Genomic DNA, 13,908 nt, shown 5'->3' with positions numbered 1-13,908 from the left:
CTCCAGAATTTGCAAACATCAGCGATCAGCGCCGTGCCTAATAAAAGGTAAGAGTCGGACACATCCCCTAAATGCTGTTGTTGGTGATGATGGTCTATTCTCACCAGCAGCTTTGGAGGCGCTCAGCAGTCTGTTAGGAGGGGAGTTGGTAAGCGCTGGCACAGCAGCCATCACAGTGATGAGACTTGTGCGTGGGCGGAATTAGCTGTTCATCCCTCTGCACTTTGGGGCCTCGGCCGCTTGAGCGCCCCTTCCAGACCCGTCCAGTGGGACGGTCCGTCTCCCCCTCTCTGCAGACCCACGTAGTTTCTCCTGTTCTCCGCGTAGCCTCAGGTTCCACGCAGCAAGTCACAAAGCGCGGGGTCACGTGGGCGGGCCGGTGCACTTTGTGACGCAACGGCCCCGCCCCTGGCCCGCCTATCGGCGCACGCCCAAGCCCCGCCTCGCGTGCGCGGCCCGTGCAGTCCCTGCTTAAGAGACCCCGGAGTGGGGGCGCTCGCCCGAAGCCAGGCCGCGTCCGCCATAGTGCCTGGCGCGGAGGTGTCCGTCGGCGCAGGGTGCGGGCCGGAGAACGGCCGGGGGGGCAGAACAAAAAAAAAAATAATAAAGAGGGAACCCAGCGAAGCCCTCGCCGCCGCCCGACCGTTTCCGGGCTTCCCTACGCGGTCGTGGGCTCAGAGGCGACAGGAGCGGGAGCAGCGCGAGGAGCAGCAAGAGGAAGAGTCGGGCAGCCTCGGTGGTGTCCCCGGGGCCAGCGAAGCCGCCTTCCGGGGCCCGGGGTGGTGAGGAAGGGCCTCGCGGCCTAGCTGGGCCCCGCACCGGCTTTGTGTCAGGCGGCGGCGGTGGGGGGAGGCGGAGCCGAACCGGGCGGCCGCTGGAAGGCCTCTCCTCCGCCGACCGCGCGATCTCGGCCTAGGCCGCGGGCCGCTCGTGGCCTCCGGGGAGCAGGCGCCAGGGTGTGTGTGCGGTGGGGGCCTGGGCCTGGGGACGCCGACGCCGGTCGTCCGGAAGCCGGGAGGAGGCGAGAGGCCGCTCGTGGACTCCGGGCCTAGGCCCTCTCCCCGCAACCTTCTCCCGGGGCCTGGGTCACCCCCATCCACGGAGAGAGACTTGCCGGGAGGTGCGGCCGCTATGGACCCCTGACCCCGCGGGGTCATTCGGACTCTAACGTGTGGACTGACCGCTACTGACTGCACCGCCTGCCCCCGTCTCCTGCCGGCCCTTAGCATGAGCGAGTGGGACCCAGCCGGGTGACATTGTGCCGGTTGGCGGATCCTCGATTGCCCCTTTTCCTGTCTTGCTCCTCCCTCATGAAGCGATTCTGAGTACGGGGCGGGGGGTTCCGGATTATTGTTCTCACGAACCCCCGCTTGTGGTTGGGGGGGTATTTAATCTGAGGCCTTAGGGTCCTTCGTTGTCTTTTGAGTGTTTTGTGTGTGTACATATTTTGCTCTTAAGTTTATAAATATACATATATTGAGAGTGTCCACGTCTCCTCGCTGAACCTTAGGAATCTTTGCCACAATGTCCTGTGTGCACTATAAATTTTCCTCTAAACTCAACTACGACACCGTCACCTTTGATGGGCTTCATATCTCCCTCTGCGACTTAAAGAAGCAGATTATGGGGAGAGAAAAGCTGAAAGCTGCCGATAGCGATCTGCAGATCACCAACGCGCAGACGAAAGAAGGTAAGAGGCACATGGGCCGCAGATATTTATTGGGTCGAGGTGGGTATTTTAAGTTGCTTGTTACAGACCTAACCTCCGTTCTTACCCGTTGTCATACACAGTTTCATTGATAGCCAAGGATTGCAGCACCGGACCTTGGAGTTTACCTGGTCTTCTGAATGCTGGGGTCGGTCTTAACCTAGCAGGCTGGTTCTTCTCAAAATGTCGCCCCTCTTCCTTTAATTAAAAAGTTTTTTTTTTTTTTTTTTTAACAGTGGGATTGGATTGAAAAGAGAAAGGGGTTGTTATCTAAGTCTATTGAGTGTTTGCCTGGTGGTGGTCCCTAACTTCATCAGGAGAGGAAAGCCCGTGTAAGGTTTCCCATTTGTTACAGCAGCAGTAGATATAACTGGTTTGCTAATCTAGTAGCGTTTTGAAACTGATAGCAATTGCCTGCCCCCTTTTATTTATTTATATGGGGTTGCTTGTGGAAAAAATATTTTTGAGGAATTAGTGTTGGAATTGGTTTTGTATTATAAAATGTTCTGAGGTGAACACTCTGAGGTGAAATTCCAGAATTAGTGATATTTACTTAAAAGTTGAATTCTGTAGCCCAGTCTGGCCTTCAACCCAACAACCCGTTTGAGCTTCTCAAGTGTGGAGAATGCAGGTGTTAGACCACACTTTAACTCTTCAGCAATTCAGAAAAGTTTCAAAGTGCAAGGCCCTGGGTCCTTAACCCAGCACCACCAAAATGTGTGTGTGTTTCTAAAAAATATGAATATAAGTAAGCCACTGATTATAATATTTGAGTTCATTTTAAAAGTAATATCCTCCCACCCCCAGATAGTTTCTCTATGTAGTTCTGATTGTCCCAGGACTCAGATCCACCTGCTTCTACCTCCCTAGTGCTGGGATTAAAGGTGTACACCTTAGAGCTTCTCTTGCCTCAGTCTCTGAGTGCTGAAATCTAAGGGGTACACCACCACCCCTGAAAACATAATAGTACTGGGACTATTATTAACATAATAGTATAGGGACTTGAATGGTGGCAATGTCACAGTCATCTCTGACTTTGAGTTTGTTTTGGTTTCTTTTTCTCAGAATAATAATGCTTATTGGATGGACTCTAGTAGATTAGATTTCTAACATTCACTGATAGTATGGGAAGAAAGAGTTCTAAATGGAGCTTTATTTATGTTAAGGTCTTAATTATTGGCCTGGACTTCTACTTAGATCTGGCTAGCCTCTCACTCACAGATTAGCTTGCCCCTGCCTCCTGAGTGCTGGTATCAAAGAATTGTTCCACCAAGCTAAATTTGATACAATACGTGGAGTGGTTTTTTGTTTTGTGGGATTTTGGGGGTGTGGTCTCATCTCAATAGCCTGTAGTTTGGTAGGTCAACCAAATCTTGTCAGGTAGAAGACTAGTTTTTTCATTTGTAGTACAGACATAAGCAAATTATAATACTAAAAGAATATTCTGTTTTCCTTAAAATAAATACTTTTTTGAAAGTTGTATTTTTTAGTAATTTCCCTCTACATAGGAAGAAGAAAGGTTGCTTACAGTATAAGCAGCTAAGAAATAACTTTTAAGTCCACCAAAAGCAGACCTTAAAAACACATGGCTTTTTAAGAATAATTGGTTACATTGTTATGTAAAGGTATCTTTAGGAATGAGGAAAAATAATACAAATGAAATTAAGGGATATTGGGCACTTATACCATCTACACAGGCTTCATTTTTATTACAAATTATAGTTGAATCATTTGAAACTAGGCTTTTTCCATATTGTTGCCAACCAACATTTATTTTTTATTATCTTTTATTTTATTTATTTGTTTGTTTTGATTTTTTTTTTTTTTTTTCCTGAGACAGGGTTTCTCTGTATAGCCCTGGCTATCCTGGAACTCACTCTGTAGACCAGGCTGGCCTTGAACTTGCCTGCCTCTGCCTCTCAGAGTGCTGGGATTACAGGCTTGCTCCACCACCGCCTGGCTATCAACCAACATTTATAGGCAGCTTTTAGACTGGAATAAGTTGTGATTGAAAAATTCTTGTCCACAAATTGACATTATGTGACTTTGCATAATTTTTCTAGTTCAGAACATATCCAAAACCTAAAATACAGGGAAGTTCTTTGCGTCACAGCAAGTTTTCTTCTCTGTGCTGCCTTTAATTGAAGAAAGTTTGATGTTAGGTTGGTGAAGAGAGATGTCCGAGCTTTCTTTGTTATGTACACTCAGATTAGGGGAGGGTATTGGTAGTGGTGGTGCAGAAATTCAGTGAGCTGGAGAGATGGCTCAGTCCTTAAGAATACTTACTGGTTTTTTTTGTTTTGTTTTTTGTTTGGTTTAGGGTTTTTTTGTTTTGTTTTGTTTTTTGAGACAGGGTTTCTCTGTGTAGCCCTGGCTCTCCTGGAACTCACTTTGTAGACTAGGCTGGCCTTGAACTCCGAAATCCGCCTGCTTCTGCTTCACAAGTACTGGGATTAAAAGCATACACCATCGCTGCCTGGTTTACTGTTCTTGCAGAAAACCCCATTTGTGTTCCTAGCGCCCACCACACAGGAACTCAAAACTCTTAACATCTGTTCCCTGGGACCCTGAAGATTATTTCTGGCCTCTCAGACACCATGAATGCTTGTAGGCACAGAAATAGGTCAAGCTTTACAAGGCAGTTGAATTAGAATTCTACTTGGTTTAGAATCATCTAGTGAATTAAAGGTTGCAAAAAAAATGGTTAGGATACTTAAAATTTTATAGATTGCCTAAAAGTTTAAATTATTGATGTACCAGTAAAGCATTCCTTTAGCTATAGAAATCTGTCAGGTATCAAGGACCATGAACTCTTGGGAAAGCTAAAATGCTTGTCAGAGTTCTGTTTTAGACTTAATCCTGCTTGTTTCTACACTATTTTACAATGAATTCCAAATGGTCTTTGAAGAAAACTGGAGGCTAGGCTCACTGCCAAAAATACACTGGCCCTCCCATCTATCCAGTAACTTTCATATTGAACTTAGTTGTTTTGGAAGCTGAGTATGAGGGGGTTTTATTTGTTTTTATCCTTACTCTGGCTATCTATTTCTCAAATTCATCTTGTTTTACATTCTGTCCACAATTTCCCTGTTTTTAGATGAAACATACACTGGTAAGCCTTTTTGTTTTTTCTTCCTGGTGCGAAGTCAAGTGCTCTATCAATTTCCAGCCCCTAATCCTTTTGAATCTAAAGGAGCTACTTGTTAAGAATTTATATGTCAGATACTCTTGGGTTTAGGAAACCATGTAAATGCAAAACTCTAATTAGCCAGCTGGAACATTATAGTTGAGGGGCATTAGGACACCTGACCTTACTACTATATAGTACAGCACTGTGTTGATCAAATTGTTATTTGTCTTCTTGCCTTATGTAATCTAGGTTAACCTTGAACTCAATGGCAATCCTCCCGTTTCAGCCTCCTGGGTATTAGAATTGCAGACATGTTGTCATTACCCCACCTAACTAATAAGTTGTCTTTGAAAGTTTTGTGAATACATTTGAGGGTTGCTACACATAAAAAACAGCCAAATGTTTGACACGCTTAAGTTTGGGTTCTAGAATTGTTAAATTTAAAATACCCCAATTTTTTGCTTTTGATTTTTCTTACTCATCTTGCTTGGCATTTGGAAACTGTCCAAAATACAGTCTCACATGCCTACATCTAGGAAATCTTTGGATGCCTGTGAAATATAGTCAACAGCTGAAAGAACTCTTGCTTGGGCAATGTGCTGTAGAACGATGATGAGTAACTAAATGCTTGATGACCAAAAATAATAAAACTGATAAACATTAAAAGCCTGAAAGATGAGCCACTTTATTTTAGGTCATGGAATTAAGGGAGATTTTTGCATCTCTTAAATTGTTTTTCTTGATAATTTTACTCATTCCTTCCTTAACTCTTTTTTACTATACTTAAGGCCCACTTTTGTAATTATGGGGTAGAAAAATGTTACTTATTCCTCCTCTTAATCTGCTCAAAAAATGATACCCACTTGCTATAGCTGTGAACATAGAAATTTATGCATAGTTGTTCTTTTTCCATAATTGCAATACTCATATCCCGATCAGCCTCCACAGCATTGTCACCAATGCTGGCTGTCACTAGACCATAAAGCAGCCTTCTTAGTGACTCACCCGGTTTCTGTTCAGTTTGTCTCCCATGCAGATACCAGAGTAATGTAAATTGTCATATCACGTAAAATCCACGAGTGATTTCCTTGTTTTACATGGAAACAGTATAAATCAGTAAATGGTTTATACTTAATACTTGATTTTATGTCGTTCTTTAATTTCCTTTAACATTGCAGTCTTCTTTGTGTCATTTGTTTTTTCTCACTTTGTTCTTTCTCTGAGTAACTATTCATTTCATTTACTTGTGTGAGTCTGACTGGCTTGTCCTTCAGAGGGGCTTTGTGTACAACATTCTATCCAAAGTGTTAGTCACTGTCCATTCTTTAGTTTTAAAAACAATAGATTATAATTTCAGCCGGGCAGTGGTGATGCCTGCCTTTAATCCCAGCACTTGGGAGGCAGAGGCAGGTGGATTTCTGAGTTCGAGGCCAGCCTGGTCTACAGAGTGAGTTTCAGGACAGCCAAGGCTATACAGAGAAACCCTGTCTCTGAAAACAACAACAAAAACCAAATAGATTATAATTTCTTGTTTAGGTTGTCTTGTAGTAAGCAACCTGCAAACAGGGGTCATGATATCTAGCTAATGGTTAAGGACTAAGGAGGTACACTCATTTCGAGTAGCCCCATAGTTTGCACGTTAAGCAAATGAGCTGGAAAGCAGCTTAGTATTGTGCACGTGAGTTTCTCCAAGTTGGTTCTAGAGCCAAGGCCCTGACTGACCATATTGTATCAGTTCTTCTAATAATAGTAATTCCTAATTGCAAGAAATGTGGATGTTGGTGTTCTTGTACTGTAAGCTCGCATATTGATAAAACTGATGTTCGGTTGAAGTTTTCTCATTCCTGAGAACTTAGATCCCTGAATAGAAATTTGATTCTTTGTTTACAGAATATACTGATGATAATGCGCTCATTCCTAAAAATTCATCTGTGATTGTCAGAAGAATTCCTATTGGAGGTGTTAAGTCTACAAGCAAGACATATGTTATGTGAGTATAAAAGCTCATACATTTATAAAAATGTCCTATTTTAAAGGTTTCAAAACATTTTACTAATATTAAAATTTTATCATGTTAACCTGAAAACTGCAATAGGAGTTTGATTTTTATTTTTTTTCTTTTTAATCCCCTCCCCCCAGGCTAAGTTGGCATAGTTTATAGTTAAGGGAGCTATTACTAGAAACAGTTACATAGGGAGTGTTTTCACCCCCAAAATGATTGTGTCATAGATCTGTCTTACATATTTTGACAGCATCACTAATATTAAGTAATGTCAACAAGCTTTTTCTCAGAGGTTTTGGCTGGAAGGCCATAGAGTAACATGAGTCAGGTTCATATTTGACTTCATTATTGCTTCACCTAATGGAACTTTGAATAAACTATTGTCTCATCTCAGGATTTTTGTTATGAATGCAACTGGCAACACTACTCAGAACCTCTACCCACCTACTCTGTCAGCATAAGTATAAAGTAACAAAGTCATAATTGCTCATAGAACACTTTTTTTCTTAAATAAAAGCAGTCTGAAGGTGTTTTAAGGTATAGAATATTGCAGAGTTTATATGAAAGAGCATGCTGTTTTCTGTAAATGATTTGAGCATCCTTTTATCTATTGTTGATAAGAGTAAGAATCCTATATCTAATTCCCCATAAATACCTAGGGGTAATTGTCCTCTAACTCTTCTACAAAGAATTAAGTAGTGCTTGGCATAGGGTGAATACTTATCATTAAAATAAATTTAGGGCAGTCCTCGAGTATTTTAGAATTCGTATTAACTATATCCTTAACAATTTCTCTTTATTATTAATGCAATACTGAGGATTAAACCCTAGTCCCTTGCTTATATTAAACATTCTGCCATCGAACCACATTCATAAATTTTTCTTCTTTTAGTATTTCAAGACAGTCCAATTGTTAAGTTGTTCAGGTTGGTGGTGGTAGATTTGAATCTGTAGCTCTTATGAACTTGAATTTGATGCCCTGCTGCCTCAGCTCTGTGAGTAGCTGGAATTACAGTTCTTTACCACTGGGCATGGTCATCTCAGAAGTTTTATATTGATAGCAGAACTATAATACATAAATACATAAATAAGGTAGAATTATATTCTATGTCTTAGCATGAAATTACACTTGCTGTGTGGATTTTTCAAAAACCGTATCAAGCAGGGTATGGTGGCACATGCTTTTAATCCCAGCACTCAGGAGGCAGAAGCAAGTAGATCTATCTACATAGCAAGTTTGACCTACACGGCAGGTATCAGGACACCCAAGTCTATATAGCTATATAGAAAGACTTTGTCTTTTTAAAAAAAAAATAATAAAAATAAGTATCAAATATTTCATCTCTGAAATTCTTTTGGTACTTAGAAACTCTTGAGAAAAGGAATATTTTAAGTTCATGGCCATCTTAAGGTACTTTATATATAAAATTGATTATTAATTTTTATATAGAATTTTTGTTGATAATGTTTGCCTCATAAAATGCTCAGTTTGAGCAAATGATAGAAAGTTCAAGTTGTTTTTGTCAGTAGCTCAAAATCATGTGTAAGCTTTGGTGCTGTCTAGTATTTCTCTACAGTAATCTTTACGATGACCTCAGTTCCCCCCTTCTAATCTATTCAGGCTAAAGAAACTTTGGATTTGTTTATATGTTCTTGTAGCAACAATTTGTCCTATTACATATAAGCATGAAGTGGGTTTTAAAATACTTTAATGACTATGTTGTGTTTTCCAGACACCTTAAATTTTGTTATTTACTTGCTTATAGTTGTGAAATGTTTGTCTGGTTTTTGAGACACAGTCTGTCTATATAGCTTTGGCTGTCCTGGAACTTACAGAGATCCACTTACCTCTAACTCCTAAGTGTTAGAATTTAAGGCATATGCCATCACTGACCATCTGTAAAATGTTTTTTAAATTAAAATAATCATTACCCTGTCTATCTGAATTTGAAAGCTAGTTTTGAGCACTGCAGTCTATCAGAGATTCCATTTATAAATGTACCAGCAGTGGTTTGCTTAAGAAACTGGGTATGTAGAAATTTATATCTAAGTTTACAAAAAAAATGAAAAACTACTCTTTAATCCATTATAAGTAAAACACTGGGATTATAAATACAGTACCTTTCAGAAGTGATATGTCATAACTAATACATCTCCTTTTTTTGTTGTTTTGTTTTGTTTTGTTTTGGGGGGTAGTTTCGAGACAGTGTTTTTCTGTGTACTTATTGTCCTGGAACTTACTTTGTAGACCAGGCTGGCCTCGAACTTAGAAATCCTCCTGCTTCTGCCTTCCAAATGCTGGGATTAAAGGCATGTGCCACCACTGTCCAGCTAATACGTCTCTTAGAATTACTTGATACAGTTTTGTTTTGTTTTAGAAACTATGAATGTATCTTAAACCATTTGGAAGTAGTAAATAGTGATCAGAGTTGCTTATTCAGTATATCAGAAATTATGTTAAAGTTTTGTCAAAAGAAAATTACATTCTTAAAGTTGTAAGATTAGAGCTATATATTTATATTTGTCAATGATAGCATGATGCACACATACTCTAGCACTTGTGAGGAAGAGGCAAGAGGATCTGGCCTTGACTGTATAGTGAGTTCAAGGCTGGCGCAGGCTAAGTGACACTGCACACCCACACTTATGTATACACATTTACACATATGGACATGAAATTCATAAATAGCTAATGTTAGTTTTTGTTTCTGTTTTATTTTTTAGAAGTCGAACTGAACCAGTGATGGGAACTACAAAAGCAGTATGTAAAAACACAATCACCCTTTTTCTACACAATTGCTTTTACCTTTATAATGTTTCAGTGAAGTAACTCACTTAGAATAACCACTGACCATAGCACCCACTGTAAATAAATTGTATTTTGATGACAGTTCAGTTGAAATATGGATATAAATGTGGTATAATTTGCAGTTACTCTGTAGAAATGGGTAATTTGTGCCCTTTACTGTTTCATATTAACTATGACAGCTCTCTCCCTATATGACACTGTTGTACAGTAATGTATGATCCTTTTTAGATGATGTAGGCTTAACACTGAAGAACATGACAACATGTTCTGCATCTGTCTGTCTATAGTTAGTATTTTGTATGTATGTACAGGCTGTTTTGTGCTTTTTGTTTCTTGCAATAAAAAATTGTTTGGAGTGTATATTTTGCCATTTCCACGTTGTTTCACTTAGTTTATTAGGTTTTTTTTCCCTGCCTAATTGATGGCTTTCAGAAATGGATTAGCACCATGCAGAACTTACATTATTTGATCCTTTCTCCAAGTGCAAACACATAGTAGGAGAGAGCTTTTGAGAGACTTCTGATGCAGCTTTAGAATCAGTCTTGCTTTATTTGGTGCCTTTGTATATACCCTTGCATTATACAGAATAGACTGAAATTGCGTCTCCACCACCCAGAGTGCATAAACATGCCATTGATTCTGATGGTTTATACATTTCATACACAATCTAGAAAGTTCCCTTTCTCAGAAAATACTAAACTACTTCACTAGTTACAGATTATCAAAAGCTGTATCTTACCAGAAGCAACCCCCATCAACTGGGGTAACATCTTTTTATAATTACAGATTAACCCAAAGTGTGACACTATTTCGACTTTGAGCTTTTAAGTAAAAGCACCATTTCTAAACTGTGGGACAGGTGCAGAACACAGAGCTGTCTCAATTGGGGTCTGTAAATGTAATGGTTCACTATAAACATTTTGCTGCTCAGGCTTAATACTTGTACACAAAAACACAGTATTTGAAATCTTCATTTTGAAGTCAGGGGTAATGCTTGCTATTTCATTTTACTCTTTTAAAAATCCTGCTGACATTTGTGTGTGAGGCATTTCTCTAACCTTGGATCATTGAATCTAAACATGATAAGGAGAATATCTCAACTTGGAACTTGTTCTCTAAAATATACTGAGCTTTTAGTTCCTGTCTAAATACAGTGATTCAAGTTTAAAAAGTTCAGGGGGTTGGGGGTTTTCCCCACTTTTGGATAAATGAGTTTTTTGGGGGTTGGGGGAGTTGTTTTTTATTCTTTGGGTTTTTTGTTTTTTAAAGCATCATGCTGTAAAAACTGTCCAAGTTTCTGTTTTGCTGGTGATTGGTTTAAAACTGATTTTTATGTATCCAAATGCTAGCACAAATTAGAAAAACTGTCCTGGTGACTGTAGTAGCCAATGTAACACATTTGTATAAACTTTTTTATATAGTATTTAAATTAATTCAGATGAAGTTTTATTTCTTGAAAATAATTATTTCCTTTTTGTTTATTAGCATGTGTATAAACACAAGTCACATGTTCATAAATAAAGTTAACATTCTTTTAGCCTTGTGTGTTCCCTGGCATGTCTGTATTACATTTATAAGAAGTTTATTGTAAGCTTATTCAGATTTCTCTTTTCCTTTTAGTGCCTTAAACAGTTTTAATTTTAGATAGAATTAAGTGAGATGGAGTCATAACATAATCTGTTGTCTCCATCTTTTTTTGCTTGGGTTTTTGTTGACATTCAGAATCACGGAGACATGTTCATTTACTAGTATTCATAACTTAGGAATAGGATGGTGTAGGTATACATACACAAAATAGAGATCCTGAACAAAATTTTAAAATTGTGATTAGGAAAAGTATGTTCATATACTTGAGTATTTTTATTTTGAGATTTGGTAGCTCAGGCTAGCCTCTCTATAGGAGGCTGCCCCTGAGTTCTTGAGTTATGCCTCACCTCCCATGTACTGGGATTGTAGGCTTGTACCATCGTGCCCAACTTGGATTTTTTTTTTTTTTCCATTTTGGGTTTTGTTTTTTTTGTTTGTTTGTTTTTTGTTTTTTTGTTTTTTGAAGACACCAAGGTCTTGCCGTGTAACAATCCTAGCTGGTCTGGTACTTTATGTGCAGCCAGGCCAGCAGCCTTGAACTCATGGCTCAGTCCTCCTGCCTCAGCCTTGCAAGTGGATCACCACATACCCTGTGCAATTTTGATAATAAGTCAAGTCTGATCAAAGATGACTATCTGTTTATTCTCTAAACCTTAGTCATCCTTCCTTCCATGTTGGTCTGGTACTCTAAAGCTAGATGTTCTTGCTAACTAAACACTGTGATTATATTGTTTGGGTTCTTTTAGTTTTCATTCAAATATAGTTGACCTAAACAGATATCAGGTCTTTGCTCCCAGAAACAAGGCTCTAATACAGAGGAGGGCTAATCTTAGTGATATCTGTAGTAATACATTATTTTTTTGAAGATCTTTTAAGCATAGCAGATTTAACAGAATTTTACTGAGAAGTCACTTTATTTACATTTTAGGAAATTTAAATTCTTAACATTTTCAGGCAAACTTTGTGAACATTTTTTACTCATGTCTTAATGCCCTGCTACATTTAATCTCTTAGATTATAAGGTTGTTAAATAGTATAGAGATTATTTGGTGAGAACAACTATAATTAATATACAGTTTGTGTGAGAAACCACTTTGAACTCATGAAGTCCATAATAAAAGAAGTGGAAGAAAGCAAAAGGGAAAAAGGACAAGAGAACAAAGTGACAGTGTCAGTGTTGTTAGATTTGACTGCGCCAGCAACTGCTTACTCAGACCCTTTTTGTAAATCTTGGTGATTTAAAATATAGCCCTTTGCAAAGAAACTTGAGTAACTTAGACTTTTTTATGGATAAGGGTATTTATATTTTTTCCTTTTACTTGATTAGTCCTAAGTAAAAAATTGTAAAAGTAAGCAAGAAAGCTCTTGATTGGTGCATTAGTGGTTGGTTATACATTAGAAATGTGAGTTTAGTGCACAGTGAACTCTACAGTCCTTAAGTGTGGAACAAAGAACTATTTGTTTTCAATAAACATCCCAGTACTAATACCCATCAGACTAAACCCAAGATATTTGTAAGATTTATCTTCAGACAAGAGTTTTGCCATGTAGCTCATGCTGACCTCAGACCCTCTATGTAGCCCAGTTCTGGAACTTGTTCTCTGCCTCAGTCTCAAGGGCAGGTACCATCTGGCTAGCTAAGATGTATCTTAAATCTAGCCAATATAATTCTCGTATTTATTGAATTTGTTCTATAGTGAACATTGGAAAGGACTTAATATTGAATCTTGTTGGATTTCAGTTTTTGTTTTCAGTACTTTATAGAAGATATTTGAAGACATTTTCCTTGAGACAGATATCTTATTGAAGTTTGCCCATTCCAAAGAATTCTGACCACTAACATGAGAAGCTTATAACATTGAATAGGATACTAAATAAGGAGATTTAGGGATATCTTATCCAGATGTTAATTACTAAAAATACCTTTGTGCATGCAGACTAGCACCTTTTAAAAAAAACAGTCATTTAATGGGATCAAGTGAAAGAACTTTAAATATGTTAACATCTTAAAAATACATTTTTAAAGCCCTCTTATGTCCTTAATATATCCTTGCCCTGATGGCTTCTTCAAATGCTAAAATCTGTCATTGTGTATGACAACTCTGACATTTTCCCAGGTTACCTTTTTGGTTTATCTTTCCTGTTTTTCTTTTTTCTTTCTTTGGTGGGAGGGACGGGCTTGGGACCTTGGGATTGGAGTATGCTTGGCAATCTTTTGCTTTGATAAAGAAACTTGTGGTTTCTTGACCAGAGAAGCTATTGTTGCTCTTGGACAGAGAGGACAAACAGACTGAGCAGCTAATGTTGAAAAAGGAAAACAGCAGGGATTGCCTGGGAGTGCTTCCCTTCACAGCAATGGCCCGAGCCCTAAAGAGCAAGCGGCTTGTTTTTACAATTAAAGGGAGTTTTTTTTTTTTCCCCCAAAAAATTCTCTTGCATTGTCCATTGTTGTGCGCATTATCAGATTTTAGAGGTCATTGAAAGACATGGGACTTACATTATAGTATTGAGTCAACTTTTTTATCCTCTGAGTTTTCACTGTATACATTGTAGCCTTTTAAACTGGGTATGAAATGTAAACAGAAGATAAAATAGCTTGAGCTTATTTTCAGGTTTCAAACAAAATATAACAGTCTTTAGAGAAGTAAGAAAATGCCCAATATTTGAACTAA

The 13,908-nt window shown here is 38.9% G+C and overlaps 1 protein-coding gene across 2 annotated transcripts in view; it reads left to right on the top strand.

The window, feature by feature from the left end:
* Nucleotides 1-1,311: 1,311 nt before the first annotated feature.
* The window catches only part of Rbbp6 (RB binding protein 6, ubiquitin ligase), a 31,820-nt gene continuing 19,223 nt past the window's right edge, over nt 1,312-13,908 (top strand). For both annotated transcript variants that reach the window (XM_052199808.1, XM_052199807.1), the window contains exons 1-3: nt 1,312-1,690; nt 6,729-6,828; nt 9,565-9,601. In XM_052199808.1, coding sequence (XP_052055768.1) covers nt 1,525-1,690; nt 6,729-6,828; nt 9,565-9,601 — 303 coding nt within the window. In that variant the 5' untranslated portion in view covers nt 1,312-1,524. The remainder of the gene's footprint in view (nt 1,691-6,728; nt 6,829-9,564; nt 9,602-13,908) is intronic.

This window comes from Apodemus sylvaticus, chromosome 1 (assembly GCF_947179515.1).
Source record: "Apodemus sylvaticus chromosome 1, mApoSyl1.1, whole genome shotgun sequence".
NCBI classification, from domain to species: Eukaryota; Metazoa; Chordata; class Mammalia; order Rodentia; family Muridae; genus Apodemus; species Apodemus sylvaticus.
This window is presented reverse-complemented; position numbering and strand designations above follow the sequence as displayed.